This window comes from Eurypyga helias, unplaced genomic scaffold (genome assembly GCF_000690775.1).
Source record: "Eurypyga helias isolate BGI_N326 unplaced genomic scaffold, ASM69077v1 scaffold38075, whole genome shotgun sequence".
NCBI lineage: Eukaryota > Metazoa > Chordata > Aves > Eurypygiformes > Eurypygidae > Eurypyga > Eurypyga helias.
The window spans coordinates 2,233-23,551 of NW_010254028.1; the positions used below are offsets into that span (position 1 = coordinate 2,233).

General features: G+C 41.0%; 1 protein-coding gene across 1 annotated transcript; it reads left to right on the forward strand.

Moving 5' to 3' along the window:
- Window positions 1–879: 879 nt before the first annotated feature.
- Window positions 880–20,450, forward strand: MSRA (methionine sulfoxide reductase A; the record flags this gene model as incomplete). Its single annotated transcript, XM_010152866.1, has 2 exons — window positions 880–984; window positions 20,344–20,450. Coding segments are annotated over 2 exons (212 nt in total), but the record flags the coding sequence as incomplete, so codon positions are not given.
- Between the last annotated feature and the right edge of the window lie 869 nt (window positions 20,451–21,319).

Below are 21,319 nucleotides of genomic sequence, written 5' to 3' on the forward strand. Positions count from 1 at the left end.
TGACTACATTTATAAATTGTAAAATATATAGTATATTATAAAATATAAATGTTTCTGTAGCACTCAATGCAGTGGACTTGCATCCTGACATGTCTGAGTACTCATCAGTGTGACTATTGGTGACAATTGAAGTGAATTGTGTGGCCAGATCCTTCACATGTTGTGAAGCTGGATCTTTCAATAATATGGTGAGCAATTAGACACGTAAGGAATGAAAAACTCATGCCCATAATGTGACGGAAAATAGGAATAATATGTTTTATTGTGCTGTGAGACCTACTAATCTTCCTTGAACTTCATCTGCTGTCGCAAAGTTTGGTCAGGCTCTCTTTGGCTCTTTGAAGCCTGTTGGCATCAGTGGTTTGGATGATGTGAAATAGTTTGAAATTATATGTGTGGTCTTGTGTAACACGCCCTTGAAATTTGTTTTTATAATCAATTATTTTATCCATATCTTACCTGATGGGAACTAAGCCCAGTATTATACCGTCAAGACGACTTAGACATACAAGTTTTGATATTTTAATGTTGTATTTAGAATATTTAAAAATATTTTATTAGTGGTCAGTTACAAATGTGTAAGAACAATTATTTTTTTCCCCTGTAAGCTGACAAACTACTGTAATTACATCACTGCCTTACCTCATTGCTTCTCTGGATAGTTTATTTTGTGATGGTCTTACCCACACTAGCAGACATCTTAGAACTGGCATGTATATAAAATATTGTATAGAAAGGCTTAAGTATAAATGATGGTAAATCAAAACACCTTCAGAAAAAGGAAAATAAGGGATTGTGCTTTGAATCTCAGATATAAAAACCTAAATATGCACGAGCTAATTTTCACTAATAACGTCTGATTTTATTTTGTCTTTTAAGGTAAAACTGGCCACACAGAGGCTGTACGAGTAGTATATCAGCCAGAAACCATCAGCTTTGAGAAACTGCTCAAGGTCTTCTGGGAGAATCATGACCCGACACAAGGTAGAGTGATGAGTGAGCCAGTATTTAATTATCTTACTAATTACAGCTGGGATAATTAGTGTTTGAGCTGCATGGAAGAGATGAACCTTGAAATCACACTGGAGCTCAAGAATATGATTGCAGACATTTATTGACAGAGAAAGAGAGGGAGAGAGAGAATGAGAGCACAGCAACTCACAATACCCCTCCTCCTTTACAGCTGTCTGTGCTGGGAAAATTCCCACAGAGAGGCACAGTAGACAATAGAATATTTTTTTTTCAACTTTGATTATGACAATTTCTTCTGTAATGCTGTCTTTTGTCTCTTAAATTAAAGCATATTTCTTCACAGCTTCAGAGCTGGTCATTTTATTCGTACTGAGGACCTTTATCCTTCATAAAAATTTTTGTTTGTTTTTCACGTTTTTCAAAGGCAGTGAATATCTTTTATGATTAGAGAAGGGGAACAACAAAAGGTAAGAGATGGTGTGTAGAGGCACCAACAGAGCGTTCTAGCTACTTGCCTTATTCGAACCTTTTTGATTTGATTTATCTTTCTTGGAAGAGGCTTCGTGGCATTACCCACATCTGCGCAAACATAGATGGGAAACTGTGAGAAAACATTTTAGATGTTTATATAGTTTCAATAAACATCATCCTTTCTACCATTTCCCAGAAATATTGCAGGCAGTAACTCATTTCAATATTTTAACAGCTATCGTAATTATGCCACTTGTTACTACATCTGGGAACAAAAAACGCAGATGATTCCTTCAAAATGTGATACCATCCTGGGAAACAGTAGCTCTGAGAAGGATCCAGGGCTGTTGTGGATAAGTGTCTTCCAGTGAGCCCAGAGCACAATGTACAGACAAAAACGGCTGCTGAAACTCCTGCCTAGATGGAAAGGGAAGCCTTAGTCAGGAGTATGAAAGCTATTTTCTGTATGCAGTCAGTCAAATTTGGAATCAGAATCACAGAATGGTTTGGGTTGGAAGGGACCTTAAAGATCATCCAGTTCCATGGGCAGGGACAAGGACAAGGACATTTCAGAACGTTTAGTGCAGTTTCTCTGTTGACATACCAGGAGTTATAGGGAAATCTTGCTGGGATTTCAGAGGAGAGACACAAAATGGATATACAGCCTAGAAAACTGGCCTGGTCGTGAATGATCACATTCAGCTAGTTGAAGAGACGCCAGACTACGATCAAGTAATCTTTACAAGTACTTTTTGGAGGAGCGGTTATCTCATAGTGAGATTGACATCCCAACCACTGGCAAACCACAAGTTCCAGTAGCTGGAAGCTGAAGTTTGAAAAGTTCCATCTTGAAATAAAATAGATTCACAGCTCTCAGTGTAATTAAACATCGGAGTCTCTTTTCATCACCATCCTTTTGAGTCTTTAAGATGAGATCATTTATCATTTTAAGAGAGATGCTTGATTCAAGTCCTGAGAGGAAATTCTATGTCTGTGCGTCGTGTGGTGGCCTATACTGGGATCTGTTGATTTATGAGCCTCCCTTTTCAACTCCTTCCTTCACAGTCGTGTTCAGAGCAATTTGTCTGCACCATCCCTGAAATACTTGCAGCTCTGCATTAAAAGACAAATGAACATCTTCAAATCACGCTTCAGGGCATTTGTGGTTTGCTCGCAGGGGTCAGGGAGGAGACGTTCTCCCTGTCCTACTAGTGATTGGGTTTAGGTCTGGTTTTGTCCTTTTATTCTTTGCCTTGTCAGAGACGGGGCATCACCGGAGGCTGGATTCTTTGTGATGGGCTGGTTGTTTTGATATAGCAGAGAATCCTATTCCTAGGTAATTGGTCCATGTGTCTTGCTCACGTTTTGGGATTCATTCTGCTTGCCAGGGCTGGGAACTAATGGCCAGGACTATAGGATGCTTCCCCTTCCAGAGCAGTATGAGGAATAGACTTCTACTGAATTAATCTGGGCAAATACCAACCAATCAGTCATCTGCCACGTCTGTCGTCTTGGCTTTGACGGTATGGTTGGACACTGCCTGTGGCTCACTTGCGATAGGTCGGTCCCTAAAGGACTTCAATGCTTTAGGCTGACTGAAGTGCATATCCCAGACACAGTGATATGTGGATGAAGTGTAGTAGTTGTGATAAACAGGTCAGACCACATAAATTTACGATTCCTTCCAGCTTTAAAACAAAGTAAATTGATGACATTATGTCTTTATATTCATCTTGCATTCTCGCGTGACAGAGGTTCAAAATAGTTCCAGTCTGTGCTTTCAGAAGAAGGTTGGATGCTGGCAGATTTACGATTCACTCTTTGATTTCTGGCAACTAGGGAAACATCACCTCATTAGCCCGGGCACAGAGCCATGCTAATGTGGCTGTATTCCTTCTGGGATGCGAGCTAATACCTCCACGTTACACTGTGCTGTGTAGATACCCAAGTCATTCACAACTACCTCAGGCATCTGTGTGGCACTGCAGTGCTTGGTGTAAACATAACTAAGCCTTTATTTAAGCTTGGCTCAGTAGAATTTCCAAATGGTTCTTCTGTAATGATTTGCCAAATTGAGAGGATCACTTTATCCACAGGGAAGATGGTAGTCTTCTCTGAAGACCTGGCATCCCCCAGACTTGGATAGCTTGCTTTACTTATGTATTTTTATGGTTGCTTAATGTTGATCTCTGTTCAAGAACTTTGCAGGCACTGGAACAGGTTGCCCAGAGATGTTGTGGATGGCCCATCCCTGGATGTCTTCAAGGCCAGGCTGGATGTGGCTGTGAGCAACCTGGTCTAGTGGAAGGTGTCCCTGCCCATGGCAGGGGGGTTGGAACTAGATGATCTTTAAGGTCCCTTCCAACCCTAGCCATTCTATGATTCTATGATTCGTCACATCTCTACCACCTTTCTTGATTTGAGGAAAACCTAAACCACAAGGTCCCAGTTTCAAGTTCATTTGTTTGGTAAGACAAGGACAGTGTGCTTATATACCCTTTCCAGTCTGAGCAGTTAGCAGTAGAAGATCTTTAAGGTGGAACTGTTTCTTTGCTATGGGAAATGTGGTTTTATGTAGAGATGCTGAAAGTGAGAGTTATCTCCTTGACATATGATGTTTTTCTCCTTCCCTGAGGTTCAGCTGTGTGCACACATAGTCTTATTTAGCCAGCTTTACAGGAATGCTGTACTCGGTCTTTCCAAGAGAAGTTTTTTACTAAGCAGCTGAATTAGGAAGATTTCTTATTCATGAAATTCAGCACACTCTTCGGATGAATCCAGTGTCTCATAAGGCCAGCGAATGCTGGACTTCTTCAGTATAGCACTTACCCAAAAGTATGAAGGCTTTGTCTGTGGCACTGTCTTGTCTTTTCTCCAGAAGTTGGTTTAATGTCATTTAAGCCCTTCTACCCCCAGCAGAGATAATGGACTTAGGTAGTTGTTCTAATGTCATTAAACATCAAATACGTACATTCTGTTGCAGTAAAAGACCTTTCAAATATCAGTCTAGTTGGAACCAGGTTGCTAAAGAGTGCAGATGGGCAGTCCTGTCGTTCATTACTGTATGAATGTATTACAATTCAAATGTTCCTGCTTTCCAAACAGTTGGACCTCCTGCCTTCAAGGTGAGTCTGACATCTCACTGGGATTCAAATTTTCTCTGGGAAGCAGCTTGGCTGTTGTTTCGTGAAGCTCCTGAGTCCGAGTATTGTACCCAAGTCTGTTAAAAAACAAGAACCTTTGATCAAGTCAAACAGTCTTACGAGTTGAAAGAGATTCTCCCAGATGAGCATCTCCGAAGTGTGGGGCCCTGATAAAGTCCTCCTTGACTATTAATTTAGGCTCTATTTTATAATTCATTACATTTGGGATACTGAAAAAGCAACAAATGAATCCCCGACTTCTGCTAAGTGACATATGGTTGTCATCTCTGCTCAGCCTGTAATGCACAGATCAGCATTCCTTCTCTCCTAGGAATGTTCTTATCTAGAAAGGTGTTGCTCTGTATAGCTCTGTGAGTGCTTGAGGTGGTTGCTTCCTTGTCACTGATACAGAAAAAGAGAATTAATGTGATACGCTGCAAATTTGGCAAAAGAATCTTATGGCTATTCACTTTGTGCATAATTTTTAATACATAATTTTTCAAGTTTACAGAGTTTTAGGGCAGCTTCTCTATTGCCCCATTTTTGAGCTCTGAGGCCATCCTCGGGGCCTTCCAGATTCTTAAGATACAAGCCTGATCACCTCCTTAAAATTCCACCCTAACGACGGCTCTGCTATCACCTCCGTGCGGTGTGATAGAGGGATGTGGACTTTCAGACCATCAGTTTGTCTTGTGTTGTGCCCCAGCCTGTAGTTCTGCAATCGCTGTGAGCTAATCTTTGACTTAACTATTAGGGAAAAGGGCAATTTTCTACTCAAAAAAATGCAGGATACAACCTCCTTCTTTGTGTTGACACTGGCAATCACACCAAGTTCTCTGATCAAGCTGAAAATTAACCCGGCATGAATTGAAGTGAAATGTAATTTTCAGCCAGGGCTTAAATTGCCAGGAGCGTGACTGTTAGTGGGACCACCCTTCTGGCGTTAGCACTGACCTGCAGTGTGTGAGCCAGTTGCAGAGCCCAGCTGTGCTTCTGTTCAGGGATGAAGGTGGCCTGTGTTATCTGATGAGAAAGTTCGGCCACTCTTTGTGGGGTGTCGGACACTGTTTCTCCAAACCTTTGGAAAAACCTGATACCAGGGGAGTCTGTATTGTGGTGCAAATGTGATTCCTGTAAAGCATATTACTGTCCATAATTTTCCTGACCCTGCGCGTGGTCAAAGTCCTACTGGTGTCAGAGATTTCAGCCCAATCCAAGGCAACTTTAAAGCAAGGCTCCTGTTGCTTTCAACGGTACAGCAGACAAGTAGAAGACAAAACAAATGCTGTTTATTTAACTTTAAAAAATGTTTGGGGCAAATGTAAACTCCACTCACCTCCTTTAGCTCTTTTCCCTGTTGAATATGATCCAAACCGGATGCTTGTTCTGGTAGTTCTTCTCCCCGTGTGTGTCAAGAATACCTGACCCTTTCCAGCCCACAGCAAATAACTTGGGCACAACGACATTTCTCTGGGGTGAGCCCCTGTTGTACACAAATCCCATCCTTGATTATTTGCTGCTTCTGGCTTTCTGTTTGGATTTTTGAATCAGTGGAAGGAGCTGAGAGGAAGCCAGGGCTCCATAGTTTTGACTGCCCTCTGACAGCAGGGAGAAGGGCAAAGGCAGCCATGGCCACCCCTGTCCAGGAGCTTCTGGAAAGTTTCATCTGGCCTTATTGATTCTTAGAGTGTGAATAGGCAAAAAGTTACTGGTAAGAAATCTCACTCCTCCTTTCTGTCATGAAGAAGTCCTTATCCTGCCTGTGTTTGTACAGGAAATGTAAGCAGAACTGATATTTTCCCAGCAGTTCAGGACCATCTGTACTAGAGCAAACTCATCACCTGCCAGATTCATTCAGAACATCTCTTAGTCCATATGTCTTGTCTATCCACGATAAAGAAGAGATGTATGAGCCGTTTCCCCTCCCTGTGACCTTCCAACCACTTTAGCATTTAGCCTTAGTGCTGATACATGAATTCTCCAGATTAATATCTGTTTTTCATTGTGCTGACCCATTTTAGTTGCAGAGGGTATATTTATTTCTCACCAGTTTTGAAGGACTGTACTTTTTTTAGCCACTGCATAAGGAATCTATCATCTGCAAATAATTAAAATTAGACACTAGAAATGACATTGTATTGCTAATGAGCAGATGTGTCTACTTATACCAGGGGAAGAACAGCTGTACACATAAAAAACGCTACAGCGACCCTAAACCAGCATTATGTATTCTGCTACAGGCCTGTAACTTCATTTACAGATTAAAAGGAAAAAAGTAATCTCTCCATGTAAAATATAACCATTTTTGCTTCTTTTAAGCATTTCTGTAACTCTCTTCCCTTTATAATTTGAGTTAAATTTGCACGTCTCAGATTAAAGCACAGAGCACCTTTGTCTTGTATTTCAGATGTTATTAAGAGCCCGATGGGTTCAAGATTATTACAAGGTGTAACAAAAAACAGTAGCAATCCAAAACCTATTGTCACCAGGCATATTAAATATATTCAAAATAGAATTACCAACCACTTAGGGAGCCATTCTTGGTCCAATACTCTTCAATATTTTCATTAATGACTTGGAGGGTATAGTGGAGAGGATGCTAATTAAATCTGTGGTAAAGACATTGCTAGGAGGCTCTTGGAGGAAACGAATAAAACACAGCTCTGTGTTGATAAATTAAAAAAGCCATGGAAATCGATACACTGAGACGCAATAAAGATAAATGTCTATTGGTTCATGCAGGACTGAATACTCAACAACAGAAACATGCACTGAGTGGTTTGATAAGAGTCAGTGTCTTCTACCGCCTTCAGATTCTTCTAATTCCTGCACTTTGCCTTCAGATTCTTCTAATTCCTGCACTTGCCAATGAACTCTCAATGTTGGGACAGAGTTGACGGGTGTCTACCCATCCCACCAGCAACCAGTTCAGTGGTCCTTTGTCCATAATCACCTCATAAATACCTGTGGTCCCTACTTTTGCAAAGCAGCGTAGTCTTTGCCAGTGTTGCTAAACAATATTCCATTTGGAGAATGCAATTTCCTTTCTTACATGAACTGAAATGCCTAATGTTATGTTGTTCCCATTCTTTGCCCTTTCTCTAGAGCTAAATATGCATTAGAAGTAAATACATATTATTTACTTACATATTTTGTGTCCCCAGGAATTTTAGCTGTTGTGACCTAATTTGCATATTAGACTCTTTTTATCCATATAAATTAGAATAGACTTTTTCTGACCTATATTTCCAGTTCAGGAAATGTTGTTTTTCCATATCACAGTGAGAAGCTGAGATTTGACTGCATCTTTTGTAATGAAGGGGATTCTTAGCCAGTGCAGTGGTTGCTGAGATTGCTGTGTAGTTTGCATTATGAAGGAAGTGGTGCTGAATCAATTCTGGCTCAAGGGCAAAAGTCCTTCTGGGCTCTGATTTCTACTTACCTTTAAACTACTTTTATTTTACTTATTTTATATGTGACAATGATGTGTTGTGTAGTTCTCCAGAACTACTAAAAATTAGCTTTCAGTACTGCTACAGTCAGTCATAAAATGGTTCCTTGAAGATGAGAAAAGCCATGGCATCAGTCTTTTGTGCCAGTGAAGATGACATGGTGACTCTTGCTATGGGAAATCTGAACCCACCACTCATTTGAAGGGATTCCTTGTGTTCATAATGCCTCTATCTGCTAAGAACAACTTTGGAAAATGCTTTTATTCTATTACAGTCTTCCTCAGGATCACTTCTGGGTTATTTTGTAGCATGGCACATTATAGCATGGCTGTGTTTGTAATTGAGGAGAGGAAGCGACTCTGTATATGAGTTCAGGCTTGTTCATTTGCAGCTTGGAGGGAAAGCCTGAACTACTCCGTGCTTAGGACTGTCTTCAGCAGCTTTCAAATATCCATGCGGTCAATGGCTGTGGTGTGAATAACTGCAGCTAGATTTGCATGTGTGTTTATAGAATTAGAAAAGAACAACCTAAGAAGGTCCTTTTTCTGCAGAATTTTTGATGGGCTATTCCTAATTGTTTACAAGGGAAGCAGTAGACAAAGTCAAAACAGAGTAATACTAAATATTATTCTCATTTTCAAAGAACCCACTATGAAATATACTGTACTTTGGTCTAGAGATCTGAGGCACTGAAGCATGGCATCATTAATCATAGTTTATGGTGATATTAGTAGGCTTTTAATCTTTGTTTTCATGTATAATTAGGTATAAGAGGTCAAACCCGACTCTCTTCTAAACAACAATATTTTCAGTGAATGACTGTTTTTCTCTGCCTGCAATTTTCTCTCGCATATTTATAAGGGCATACTTGTCTGTGTTTTGAGAGAGCAGCGTCCCATGAGTTTATCTGCTGATAAAAGCAAATGACAACACCGTTATTTTTATTATCCCTAATTATTTTTATTACTATTGCAACAACACCTGGTGGATCATAGTAGGTTTAGATTCATAGTGCTAACACATGCCTAAGTTTAGGCAAGACATGAGTGATAATGGATAAATGAGAAGGGAGAGGGCACATAAATCAAACAAGAGCAAGTCTGTGTGATTCCATAGCTGGGTTCTATGAAGTACCTGATCTGAATTGCTGTATTTCTTAATTACATGCTTTTTGTGAGCATCACAACACTGCTAGTCCATGAAGAAAAGAGGCAATGAGACTCCAATTCAGATGCCTAAACAGAAATTTGCCATTTACTGTGTCAGATCCTCTTGCACATTCTGCCTGTCTTCCACTTGTGCTTTAGAAAATGCGGAGTTCCCTTATACCCTGTGTCATGTCCTCCAGTCTCTTACAGAAATCTCTACTTTATAGATTTATTCAGTGTTGAAGATTCTGCCCAAAGAAGTTGTGGATGCCCCATCTCTGGAAGTGTTCAAGGCCAGGCTGGATGAGGCTTGGAGCAACCTGGTCTAGTTGCTGTGATTATAAAGATCTTAGGTCAGATTTATCTCACCAGCATAGACATATCAGGTGGGATAGAGATTAAGATAAACCCACCTAAATGTAGCTATTTCCATAGCATGGAGTGTCTCAGCTCCCACAATTTGCAGTGGAGATCTAGTCAACACAGTTGGCTCACTCCAAATTACGCACCTATGTTTGCTGAGCTTTTAGTTGCCTAAACCTGGAACCATACTTCTAGCTACGCCAACAGATATTGTGAAAAGATTTCACTCCCATCCCAAGTTTATCCAGCCTGGACACAGATTTTTAAGAGACGGCACCTTTGAAAGGGCCTAATGTCTGTGTATGACAGAAAAAGTCTAAAAACTTGTCTAAAATTAATCATTTAACTTTTGATTAAAGTTAAGTGTAAATAAAAAGTACCTGCAATTGATTTAATGCCATTAAGGATAACTTAGGTATATATTCACCGTTCTGTTTGCCTGTTCCATGCACTGTTGGTGAAGACGTATTTTCAGTTAAAGATTAGAAACGGATTAAAATTTCTGTCTGCCAATGACATTTAATACTTAAGCTTTGTGGCGACGTTCATCAGAAACTAACCTGTGTTTTTTTGTCGGCTCGAGTAGGTCATGCACTTTATTCAAAGGTCAAAGAGCACTCAAAAATGCCTTTAAGCAATGTTACATCTGATTAAATTAAAAAATAAAGGAGCATACAGGGAACTCTTCTTTCCAACCAAGTCTTCATTCAGACTTTCTAGTTTTGGACAATATTTGAACTATCTTGAGAAGCAATGTGATGTATTTTATAGCTATTGAATAATAATGTTAATAAAAAACAAGGAGAATTGGTCAGAGAGCGAGCCTAAGTTGGTATACCACCTCCCTTTCTTGAGGACAGCTTGTCATTTCCAAGAATATGCAAAAGGGAGACCTGATAACTCTTCATGGCCCAAATCTGATAATGCTGGAGGCCTGCATAAAGTCCCTGGTGTGGCATATGGGAATAACTCTGTGAACAACTAAAGGAATAGCAATAGTTATTGACCTACGTGAAACACGTGATATCTGTCCTTCTCCTTTACTGGAAAAAAACCCACACGAACCCTAGCATATGGAAAAGCACAAGATAAAAGTTGGAAGCAGAAAAAAGTGGTGGGCATTTTGCTGAGTTGAACTTAAAACCTAGCACTGCAGAATTACGTATTCTGAAATTTGCCCCTTTATTTTTTTATTGGATGTAAAGCAGGCTGCCAAAATTGTAGAGACCAATGTGCAGGAAATGGGTTTGTTGATTGCAGAGGGGTAGGAGAGATGTGTTCCATATGGGAAAAGAAAGAGATGAAGAATGTCCTGAGAGCATTTCTCTTATCAGCTTCCAGTTCTTGGTTGACTTTTCCCAGAAGATGCTAGGATGGGCCATATTACATTAATATTTAATGTGGTGATGATATGAAAATTGCAGAATCATGGAATGGTTTGGGTGGGAAGGAACCGTAAAGACCATCTAGTTCCAACCCCCCTGCCATGGGCAGGGACACCTTCCACTAGACCAGGTTGCTCCAAGCCTCATCCAGCCTAGCCTTGAACAATTCCAAGGAGGGGACATTCATAGATTCTTTGTGCAACCTGTGCCAGTGCCTCATGACCCTCATTGTAAAACATTTCTTCTTTATGTCCAACCTAGAATAGAATAGAATAGAATAGAATAGGAATAGAATATCCAATGTGGTCATATTGTGATGGTTTTTGCTATAGTAGTGGTGTTAAACCTTCTGGACAGGGTGTCATTAAAGTCTACAGATAGTGATGAATTACTTTTATCTCTGTCACTGTACTAACTGCACTCCTCCCCAGTGACGGGGATGGGAAATTATCTATGAGATGAGCAAGCTGTAGAAGTCCTGGCAGGGAAATTTATTTCATTACAGGGTGGTGCTGACACTACTTCTTTTAGCCCAATCCAGTGGGATATCTTGCCTTGGCTGTTGCTTACAAACCTGTTTGCATGCCTTCTGCGTCTCAGTTCTTCTCTGATATTTTCGTGGAAGAAGTCCTTCTTCCTCACATCTGCATGGAAAGGCAGCAACAGGTATTGCTGCTCCAGCTCTGGGGAGAATGTAGAGGTGTCATGTAGCTGGGTGGCATGGGTCAGAGTCAAGCCTGGACACCCCAAAAAGGGACAGTACTGCTGTGGCAGGTCCTACAAAGTCTGAACTTTATAAAGCTCCTCTTTTTCACTGTTATTCTGGTTTTGTTGTAGCAGCATGCTGGCCATCAGTGGTGGGCACAGACATTCCCACAAAATGTCATTTTTAAAAGAGTGAGGGAGTATGTTCTCCTATGTCTCCAGCAGTGTTTCTGGGTGTGTTATGGCATTAATGAAGAATCCCATGTCCGAAAAATTCTCTACTTAAAGAGTTTTTGTCATTTCATAGAGTCATAGAATCATAGAATCATAGAATGGTGTGGGTTGGAAGGGACCTTAAAGATCATCTAGTCCCACCCCCCCTGCCATGGGCAGGAACACCTTCCACTAGACCAGGTTGCTCCAAGCCTCATCCCGCCTGGCCTTGGACACTTCCAGGGATGGGGCATCCACAGCTTCTCTGGGCAACATGTTCCAGTACCTCACCACCCTCTCCGGGAAGAATTCCTTCCTGATATCTAATCTAAACTTCCCTGATTTCAATTTATACCCGTTACCCCTTGTCCTATCACTACAGGCTCTTGTAAAAAGTCCTCTCCCAGTACCCTTGTAGGCCCCCTTCAGATACTGGAAAGCTGCAGTGAGGTCTCCTCGGAGCCTCCTCTTCTCCAGGCTGAACAAGCCCAGTTCTTGCAGCCTTTTGTCATAGCAAAGGGACTCCCGCCATCTGATCATCTTCGTGGCCTCCTCTGGACTCGCTCCAAGTGGTCAATGTCCTTCTGATGTTGGGGGCTCCACAGCTGGACGCAGCACTCCAGGTGGGGTCTCCCCAGAGCAGAGTACAGGGGCAGAATCCCCTCCCTCGCCCCCCTGGCCACACTTCTCTGGAGACAGCCCAGGATACAGTTGGCTTTCTGGGCTGCCAGCGCACACTGCTGGCTCAGTCAGTGCTGTATTGACCATCATCAATAAGCTCATTTATACCAACACTGGAAATCTTAAGGAAGTAAGTATTTTGTAATGTCTTTGTCCTTGGAGATCTTCAAAACTGGGCTGGACAAGACTGTGTGCTACGTGACACTACTTTGAGCCAGGATGTTGGATTAGAGACCTCCACAAGTCCCTTCCCTCAGGAAATCTGTGGTTCTGTTTTACCTTCAAAGCTACACCAGAAAACCTGCAGTCTGGTGGCTTGATGAAGGTTAAAGACCAGACAGTTCTGCAGCTGATGTAAATGATTAAAAACATCGTTGTAGGCATGATATTCTCAATATATGTGCAAGTCAGAACTTACAGTGAAAGCTCGTATTTGCTGTCTTGATCCCAAAGCAGATGGGGAAGACCAAAACTATAGCTTCCTCCTTGACACTGAAAACATGTATATTGAAAGCTTTGTAAACCTATTGGTCTATGGACAGTATGAAAGTGTTTCTTCTGTATGTATAAGCTCATTAATATATTGTAACCATCTGAAGAAACTCTTTTATATTTAATTTATCCTTCCTGCACTCCAGCACCTTGAAAATCATCAAGAACTCCCAATCCACAGCACTGTAACTAACTTCTTTTCTATTAACATTTTTCTCCTTTAATCATATGCTATAAAGAGTTTTACTTTCCCTTGGCAACTTTTAAGCTGTATAGATGTAATCATTACAGTGAGTGATGACATCAAGCCAGGGTGACATGGTGCAATTGATTTTTACTAAATAATTATATGATGAGCTGGAAGAAGGAGTTTTATTAGTCTTAACTCAGCAAGGATTGACTGGGGAAAAGAAAATGACCAATCAGTATAGCAGATTTCTGCGGGTATAAGAAAATAAGTGACAGCTGCAGAAAAGTCTATAAATCACAGAAAAAATTATGATAAAAATAAGAGCTATGAACTGCCCTTTAAAATTTCACCGGGTGGCACAGAAGAGTCTAACAGACCTTAAGTCATTTATCTCCATTATGCTTGGGTTCCTCTGAGAATAGCAAGGTTGACGAATGATGCCATTACATTTTTTCAATATTTTTAAATGGAGGGAAGATAAGGAGTGGTGTGTAAGTATTACTTTCAAGTCATTAGAGGGTTGAGTCTTCAAAAGAAATCCCTGATTTAGCCAATAAAATGAATAAAGTTTATACTTTCCTTTAGCCTTCTGTAGGTAATAGATTCAAAAATCACCATTTGGAAACAAATCTGCTTGTTTGCAGTTAATTCTACATTTCTGAAGAAAAAAAAATGTATAATACTGGGAAATATGTGGTATTATTAATCCTGTGGATAATCCTATTTCTTAATGACCTCAAGATACTTTGAAGTTAGACAGGAAGGACAATGACCTACCTAAGATGCATCTCAACAGAAACTCAAAACTGTAGCGTTAACAGCAGTGCAATTGCTGTAAAGGGGCAACTCTTTGCCCCAGCCAAGAAGACACCATCGTTTTGACAAGGTATAGAAACTATAAAGGAAAAGCACAGACCAGCTGAATAGAATTAGGGATGATTTAATATATTCTGATCATTCAAATCAAAGGAAAGCTAGTATTTACTACTTTGATTGCAAAGATTATGGGGGAGAGCAAAACTAGGTCATTCCTTAGTGCATCGGAAGGTAGAGGTGTTGGTAAGAGGGCTTTTGGAGTCATTTCTTTCACTGTTTTCTACATTTTGTGACTGTTGTCTACATTTGACTGTTGTCTGCATTCATGGAGAGGGTGGGGAGGCACTGGAACAGGTTGCCCAGAGAAGCTGTGGATGCCCCATCCCTGGAAGTGTCCAAGGCCAGGCTGGATGAGGCTTGGAGCAACCTGGTCTAGTGGAAGGTGTCCCTGCCCATGGCAGAGGGGTTGGAACTGGATGATCTTTAAGGTCCCTTCCAACCCAAACCGTTCTGTGATTCTATGATTCTATGATTTTGGCAAATGTTTTTCCAGTGCCAGAGTGTGTGTATTGCATGGGATCTCAACCTGGGAATCATTCCTTTTGCAGGATCTGGGAGACCATCACAGCTTCGTGTCTTTTCCATCTAGTGTCCTGTGATGGCCAGCCAAAGTGTAATTCCTAAATATGATCCATGCCCAAGATCTAAACACATTTAGAGCTGCAAATGCCCTCAGCCTCACTCGTTTTCCAGAGACAAGAGGCAGAGAGATGCAAATTCTATGCTTTTCTATCAGGTCTAAAATCACCCTCTCTATCTAAATACCTCTGATGAGAGATTTTAAGGCTGTTCTCAGTATGGCAGATGATTTTATCTGTATCAACAGCAAGTTCCAACCTTTTGACCCCAGGGTGTATTTGTTCCTGTTACTGTTGGATTTGCTTCTGATCCCCTGAGCAGGGAGATGGATATTTGCCTTTTTGCCAGTTACTGACCTGCATCACTGACATTAGTAAAGCACAGCCAGATAAAATGGGGTGATCTTGCAAACCCTGAGCTGGCCAAGGGGGTTCTGGGATCAGAATCCTGGAGGACCTGACATGGAGGTCAAGGACGTGCCTTGGCTCAGAACTTTCTTAGATGAGATACAAATCAGGTAAAACACCTAGGCTTTGGCTTCCTCCACATCACGAGAGGGACATGGGGTAGCACTTGGAAGTCTCCAGGTTGTTTCTAGTTGTAAAGGTTCTGATCGACACTGGGAACGAGTCCCCTGGGTGTGCTTTGTGACTGAGTGGACCAGGTCTGAACATGCTACATGTTCTGCTTTCCGGCCTCTGGAAGCTTTTCCTCAAACTACCTTTTGGAGAGAAATGGGCTTGAGATCACTCAACATGTATCTGCAGGTCATTACAGCTGCAGAGAAGGCTTTTTCTGTGTTCTTTCATTGCAAAGTTTCTGAAGGAATTGGTGAAGGTCTTTCTTCCTGCAAGAGATCTCATTCCCCAGTGTTCATATGTTTTGTTCATATCATTAAGAAACAACACGATGATCATCTCAGCCTAGAATGAAAAGAAGGTTCATGCACTACTTTCAGATTTCACCACGTATTATGTACTTGAGGAGAAAAGCTATCTCCTGCATCTACCCTAATTTCTGTCCCTAAATTAATAGGTTTTGCATGGAGAGTGACTTTAAGACATTTTGCAGAAAAACAGTTGTAGGCAACCAGCCTTATGCATTGATCCAGCTGCTCTGAAGAGAGGCAGCTGATGTTCTGTAGGAATTATTCCTTCTTCCAGGAGTGAAGATTTAGACAAACTTGATTCCCTGGTTTGTTTTGTAATTAAAGCAAAATCATATGCATCTCTTAAAAATAGAGTTTGGCACAGCTGAAAAAAAAAAAATTAATTTGATAAAATTCTTTGTAGAGAATTTTTACTGGAAACCTGATCGTGGAATCATAGAATGGTTTGGGTGGGAAGGGACCTTCAAGACCATCTAGTTCCAACCCCCCTGCCATGGGCAGGGACACCTTCCACTAGACCAGGTTGCTCCAAGCCTCATCCAGCCTGGCCTTGCAGACAGACAGGGATGAGGCATCCAGAAATGCATCCATTAGTGATAATAAATATGGCTTTAATCCATCCAATCCATAATGTCAAGAGCTTTGTTCATTTTTCTGTGGAAATGTAACAAACATTCGAAGTACTTCCCAATCTCAATCTTTTTATAACATACAATTACGATTTGCGATAAGATACTGGTTTTGAAGGGTGTTTAACAAATATGTTTAAGTCCTTTTTAATTACCTGGGACCTTGTAGGCAGGGTGAATGACTTGAAACCTGTGAAGACTATTTGCTGGTTTAATTGTATTATTATACACTTCAAACCAATTTCTTGACTTCAGTGGAACCATCCTGGTGCACCAAAGATCACGGGTTGGCTCCTTGTCTCAGCAGAAAACTTTTTCAAAGTCCAGTGTGCAACCAGCGTGGGTAGAAACAATGGCAGCAGTGTTGACAATCCCTTGCAAGACTGGCTTTTGATATAGCAGTATGTAGTATCTTCCAATATACAGCATCTTTATTAAATTAATTAATTGTATGTTGTCATTCTTAGCTGAAATCTAATGTGTGTAACTGTGGTGTTATGTTGACAGAGAGAGACAGAATGTCGTGAGAGACAAAATAAGGAAGACATGTTAACTACTGGTGACGTGGAATATTCAGATAGCCAAGGAGAGATCATTTTTATTTAGTGGGCTTTCTTTCAGACAAAGTCAAGATTGTTAAGCTCAATCATCCTACCACAGTTGTTTATTAAATTAAATTTCTTGCGTTGTTTTCTACTCATTGAATTAGTGAATCTCAACAAGTAAAACTTGCCGGAGGGTTTTAAAAAATCAGTGATGGACCCTTGAGAAGTAAGTTTGCACATGTGAAGTACGTTACTAATAACAACAGCAACAGTAGCGATTGATTATGTCTATACACCTGGAATTTATTTTATTTTAGTATCTTGTAGTCTCTGTGGCTTGTCCAGACAAGGTGTTAGCTGCTTATCACAAGAGATTTAGGTACAAATTGAATTAAGTAACAAGTAAAAAATAAATGGCATTTTAGCTTAGGTGATTAATCACACTAAAGCTACACTTTGGGGTACTAATATACTTTGGGGTTCAGTCGTCTTCTTAGCGAGTAGATTGTTTCAGAGTGCAAGCCAACCCTGGAGCACTAGGATGGACTGTTACTGCACAGTCTGACCTCCTCCATAGCTTTAACTTTGTTTCTTCACTGACCTTGTACAGCTCTTTGAGCTTTGGTGTATCTTTGGGGAAAATGTGTATCCTTGATGTGAAGACCTCAGGAAAGGGATGTAGCTTTAGGTGCATTGTTCCAGTGAGAATATGCTTCACTATTTGAATGTCACCTTATTTCCCATCTGGATGTTGTATACTTTGGCTTTCAAATTCTCTACCTGGTTAAGCAACTTGGGCAAGACTAAGGAGCCTTACCTCTTGGGTTATTTCTTTAAATACATATTTGTAAAGCAGAGTGAGTTCTCCTCTTAACCTTCTTTTGAACAAATAAATTAACCTGACCAGTTCCCTATTAAATATGTAATGGTGGTATGTGCATATATTAAATAATCTTATTTATCTCCTGTGCACGTGATCTTGTACTAAATTCATACTCTTGAAATGCGTGCTAGAAATCAGCATACTATATAGTGATCCTCCATTTACAGAGACTTTGTTAATCTGCTCCCTAGTTGGTTGTTAAGTAGTTTGTTAAGCAATAAGTAGATTTGTAGAGTGCTAATGCTTAAACTCAGACATCAATCAGCATTAACATATCCTGGCAAAACTAATGCTTTACTGGCCTGCGTTCATCTTCTGCCTAACTATTCAGTGGCACTGGCTTTACAAGAGCTCCCTACCACCCTAAAATAACTTGCAAAGAAATGAGCAAAATACTCTCTGCCTTGCAGACCACACTATTAAGTATTGATGAAGACGGTAGTTGTTGTTGTTATGTGTAATAATGTACCATTTGAGCAGTTAAAAAGCAGCCCAAATCAGCAGAAAACTCCAGAGCATTGTTTGGAATCACATTCACTCACGTATACTGTTGGTCACGGAATGGACCTTTGGTCCAAATGCCTCTTTGAAAATGTTCCTGCATCTTTTAGTTCATAAATATTTCAGACAGATTTTATTTGTTCATTGTACTATCCTGTAAACTGTCTGTTTCCTTGGAAAGTACAAGAGGGATAAAAGTTACCATGTTTTAATGAGTCGAATTAAGTTGATAGATTCTTTTCCCCCCAGTATCTCTTCCTCTACCCTCTGCCCCTTGCTAGGGGGCCATCGGGACCTACAGTTTCTCTCTGTGTCATCTACATAGTCCTGAGAGTTGATGGTGATCTTCAAAGGGGCTTCTCTAGCCTAGTGCAGTCAGAAGACAAATGCTGATGATTTCCAGTTTGGCTTGGGTTGCAGTCACTCCAGCTTTTTCACCCACCCAAGTTCCTATAGAAGACCGCGCAAACTCAAAACAGAAAGTTCAGTTCCAGAATGCAAAACTGGGAACGAGGTTATGAAAAACAGAAACGGCAAAACTGCACCTTCAGATCACTCTTAATGCTAAAGCTCCTCTCTAAGGCTGTGATTTGACTTTATGGAGTGATCCACAGCAAAGCTGGCTTGCAGTACTGCTGCCTGAGGGAATGGGAATGGATAGTGGTGAGAGGCAGCAGTGCCTTGGCCACCCAGCGTGGCTGCCTAGGACTCGAGTCTAGAGGAGGCCACGGAGATGCTCAGAGGGCTGGAGCCCTTCTGCTATGATGAAAGGCTGAGAGAGTTGGGCTTGTTCAGCCTGGAGAAGAGAAGGCTCCGAGAAGACCTGATTGCAGCCTTCCAGTGCCTGAAGGGGCTACAAGGAAGCTGGGGGGGGCTTTTTACAAGGGCAGGGAGCGACAGGACAAGGGGTAACAGGTTTAAATTGAAAGTGGGGAGATTGAGATTGGACATCAGGAAGAAATTCTTCCCGGAGAGGGTGGGGAGGCCCTGGGACAAGTTGCCCAGAGAAGCTGTGGATGTCCCATCCCTGGAAGTGTCCAAGGCCAGGCTGGATGAGGCTTGGAGCAACCTGGTCTAGTGGAAGGTGTCCCTGCCCATGGCAGGGGGGTTGGAACTAGATGGTCTTTAAGGTCCCTTCCAACCTAAACCATTCTGGGATTCTATGACTGCATGATGCCAAACCATATCTGGGCTAGTCACCTTAGGGATAGTGAACTTCCCTCTGCTTTGGCCCACTATTTTATAGTTTCGTACGTAGAATCCATCTCATAGTTTGGAAACTCGTACATAAGCAACTTCATACAAGTAGTATTTTCAAAGGATTACGTATATCAGCAGTAAAGGGGCTGATCCTTGTACCAAAATTACTCCTTTATGATATAATTTCAAACAGTTACTGAGTATGTGTAACTTTTACCATTCATATTGTCCACCTGGATCTTGCAAATAAAATTTAGTAAAATTACATATATACCTTTGTTTTCTGTTTCTCCCAAACCCAAGAGAATTGTGAAAGGATTGCTGATCCTAAGCATTACTCACTCTGTAACAGCACTAACGCAGCCAGACTTTCTCCAAACCTTTTCCTTAGCATACTTCTCTATCCGTGTCATCTTCGGAGCTCAGATTGAGAGCTTCGTGTCATGCCTTCTCTCCATAACTAGTGGTGATGATGGTAGTAATTGATAACTTCAGAGTTAATTCAGCAGTACATGCATACCAGTCTTTCAGCAAGATCATTGCTTTATAATTAGAGGACAATAGCTGGGTGTACCTCCAAGGGTGTTTTTAACTATTCTCCCGTTAAGATGTACTCCTCTAGTGCAAGAAAATTTTTAAGCACTTGGTAAAATAAACTCTTTTCTGTAGTCATTTTTGCGTGGGTCAAAATCAATATTTTAAAAGAACCTTGATTACAGTAACTGCAGCTTGATTATTTCAGGTTTTACATCTGTATTTCACTACGGTGTGATGTACCAAAATGACGAATGCGCACATTTCATTTGCATGTCATTTAAAAGGAGATATCAGAGTGGAATCTCTTCAGGACTGTTAATCCAGAGAAAGACTGGACTTCTAAAAATACCTTCTGTGTATGCACGTACGAGCCCGTGGTAATCCAGGTGTATGGGACGTCCTAAATTTAGGACTGTTGAATTTAAGCCTGCAGCCCAGTTGGGTCGGGAGGACGATCCTCATGGTGTGCTGTGTTTTCTCTCTCCTCAGGAATGCGACAAGGTAATGACTTCGGCACACAGTATCGCTCGGCCATCTACACCTTTTCTCAGGAACAGATGGAAGCTGCCTTGAGATCTAAGGAAGAATATCAAAAGGTAGCATTGGGCAGGGTGTGGGATTGCGTCACATTGCAGGGGTCAAAGATGTCACTTATGAGCACAAAATCACTTTTCGTGCTGCGCATTGTCTCTGTGTTGCCATCGGAACTTCTTATTCCAATACTGCACTTGCATCGTGTTTGCTTTAAATTCCAACTTGTATGAAGCGTGTGGGTTTTTGTGCGTGAGTCTCTTATAACTATGCAGAAAGAGAAATAGCTACTTCTATGGAGATAGTTCTAATCTCTTCTAGATTTATTTTAATGTGGGTGCTCCAGAGCAGAAGTCTGTGATCTTAAAGCTATTTAAGTGTATCTGGACCCCGTACTCTGAAGGGTACAGCCAAAATCTCAGGCCCTACAGTTCTTGAATGTTGGGGGAATGTCCTGGTTGATATTTGAACATGGTAACTCAGGATCACTCACCTGCTGCTTATAGGATGCTTCTATCAAGCCATTCCATAAATGTCTTTGATTAAATGTGACAGCCGTGACTCACTAAGACTATTTGTTTTGACACCAGGATTTGTGTGAGAGAGATCAACTATTTCCCTTTCTATACACAGTCCTATTTTTCAGTGAAGATGGATTCTGTCTCTTCCCTGCCACATAAGCTATTATTTAACTAAAGGCAGAGGGATTAGTGTCCTGTAGTGTTGCTGCATGGTAATTGCTGTCTGATCTGTCTAGTGGTCTTGACAATGCAAGATCCAGATTCTGCAGCAGAGATACATAAATTCTTATGACATATATGAAATAAACTACTCGCCTAGGGCATCAGGACCATAGAAAGAGTAACTATTAAGTAGTGCTGAAAGAATATCTGCTTTCATGCATTCACTTGTACTATCATAGAATCACAGAATG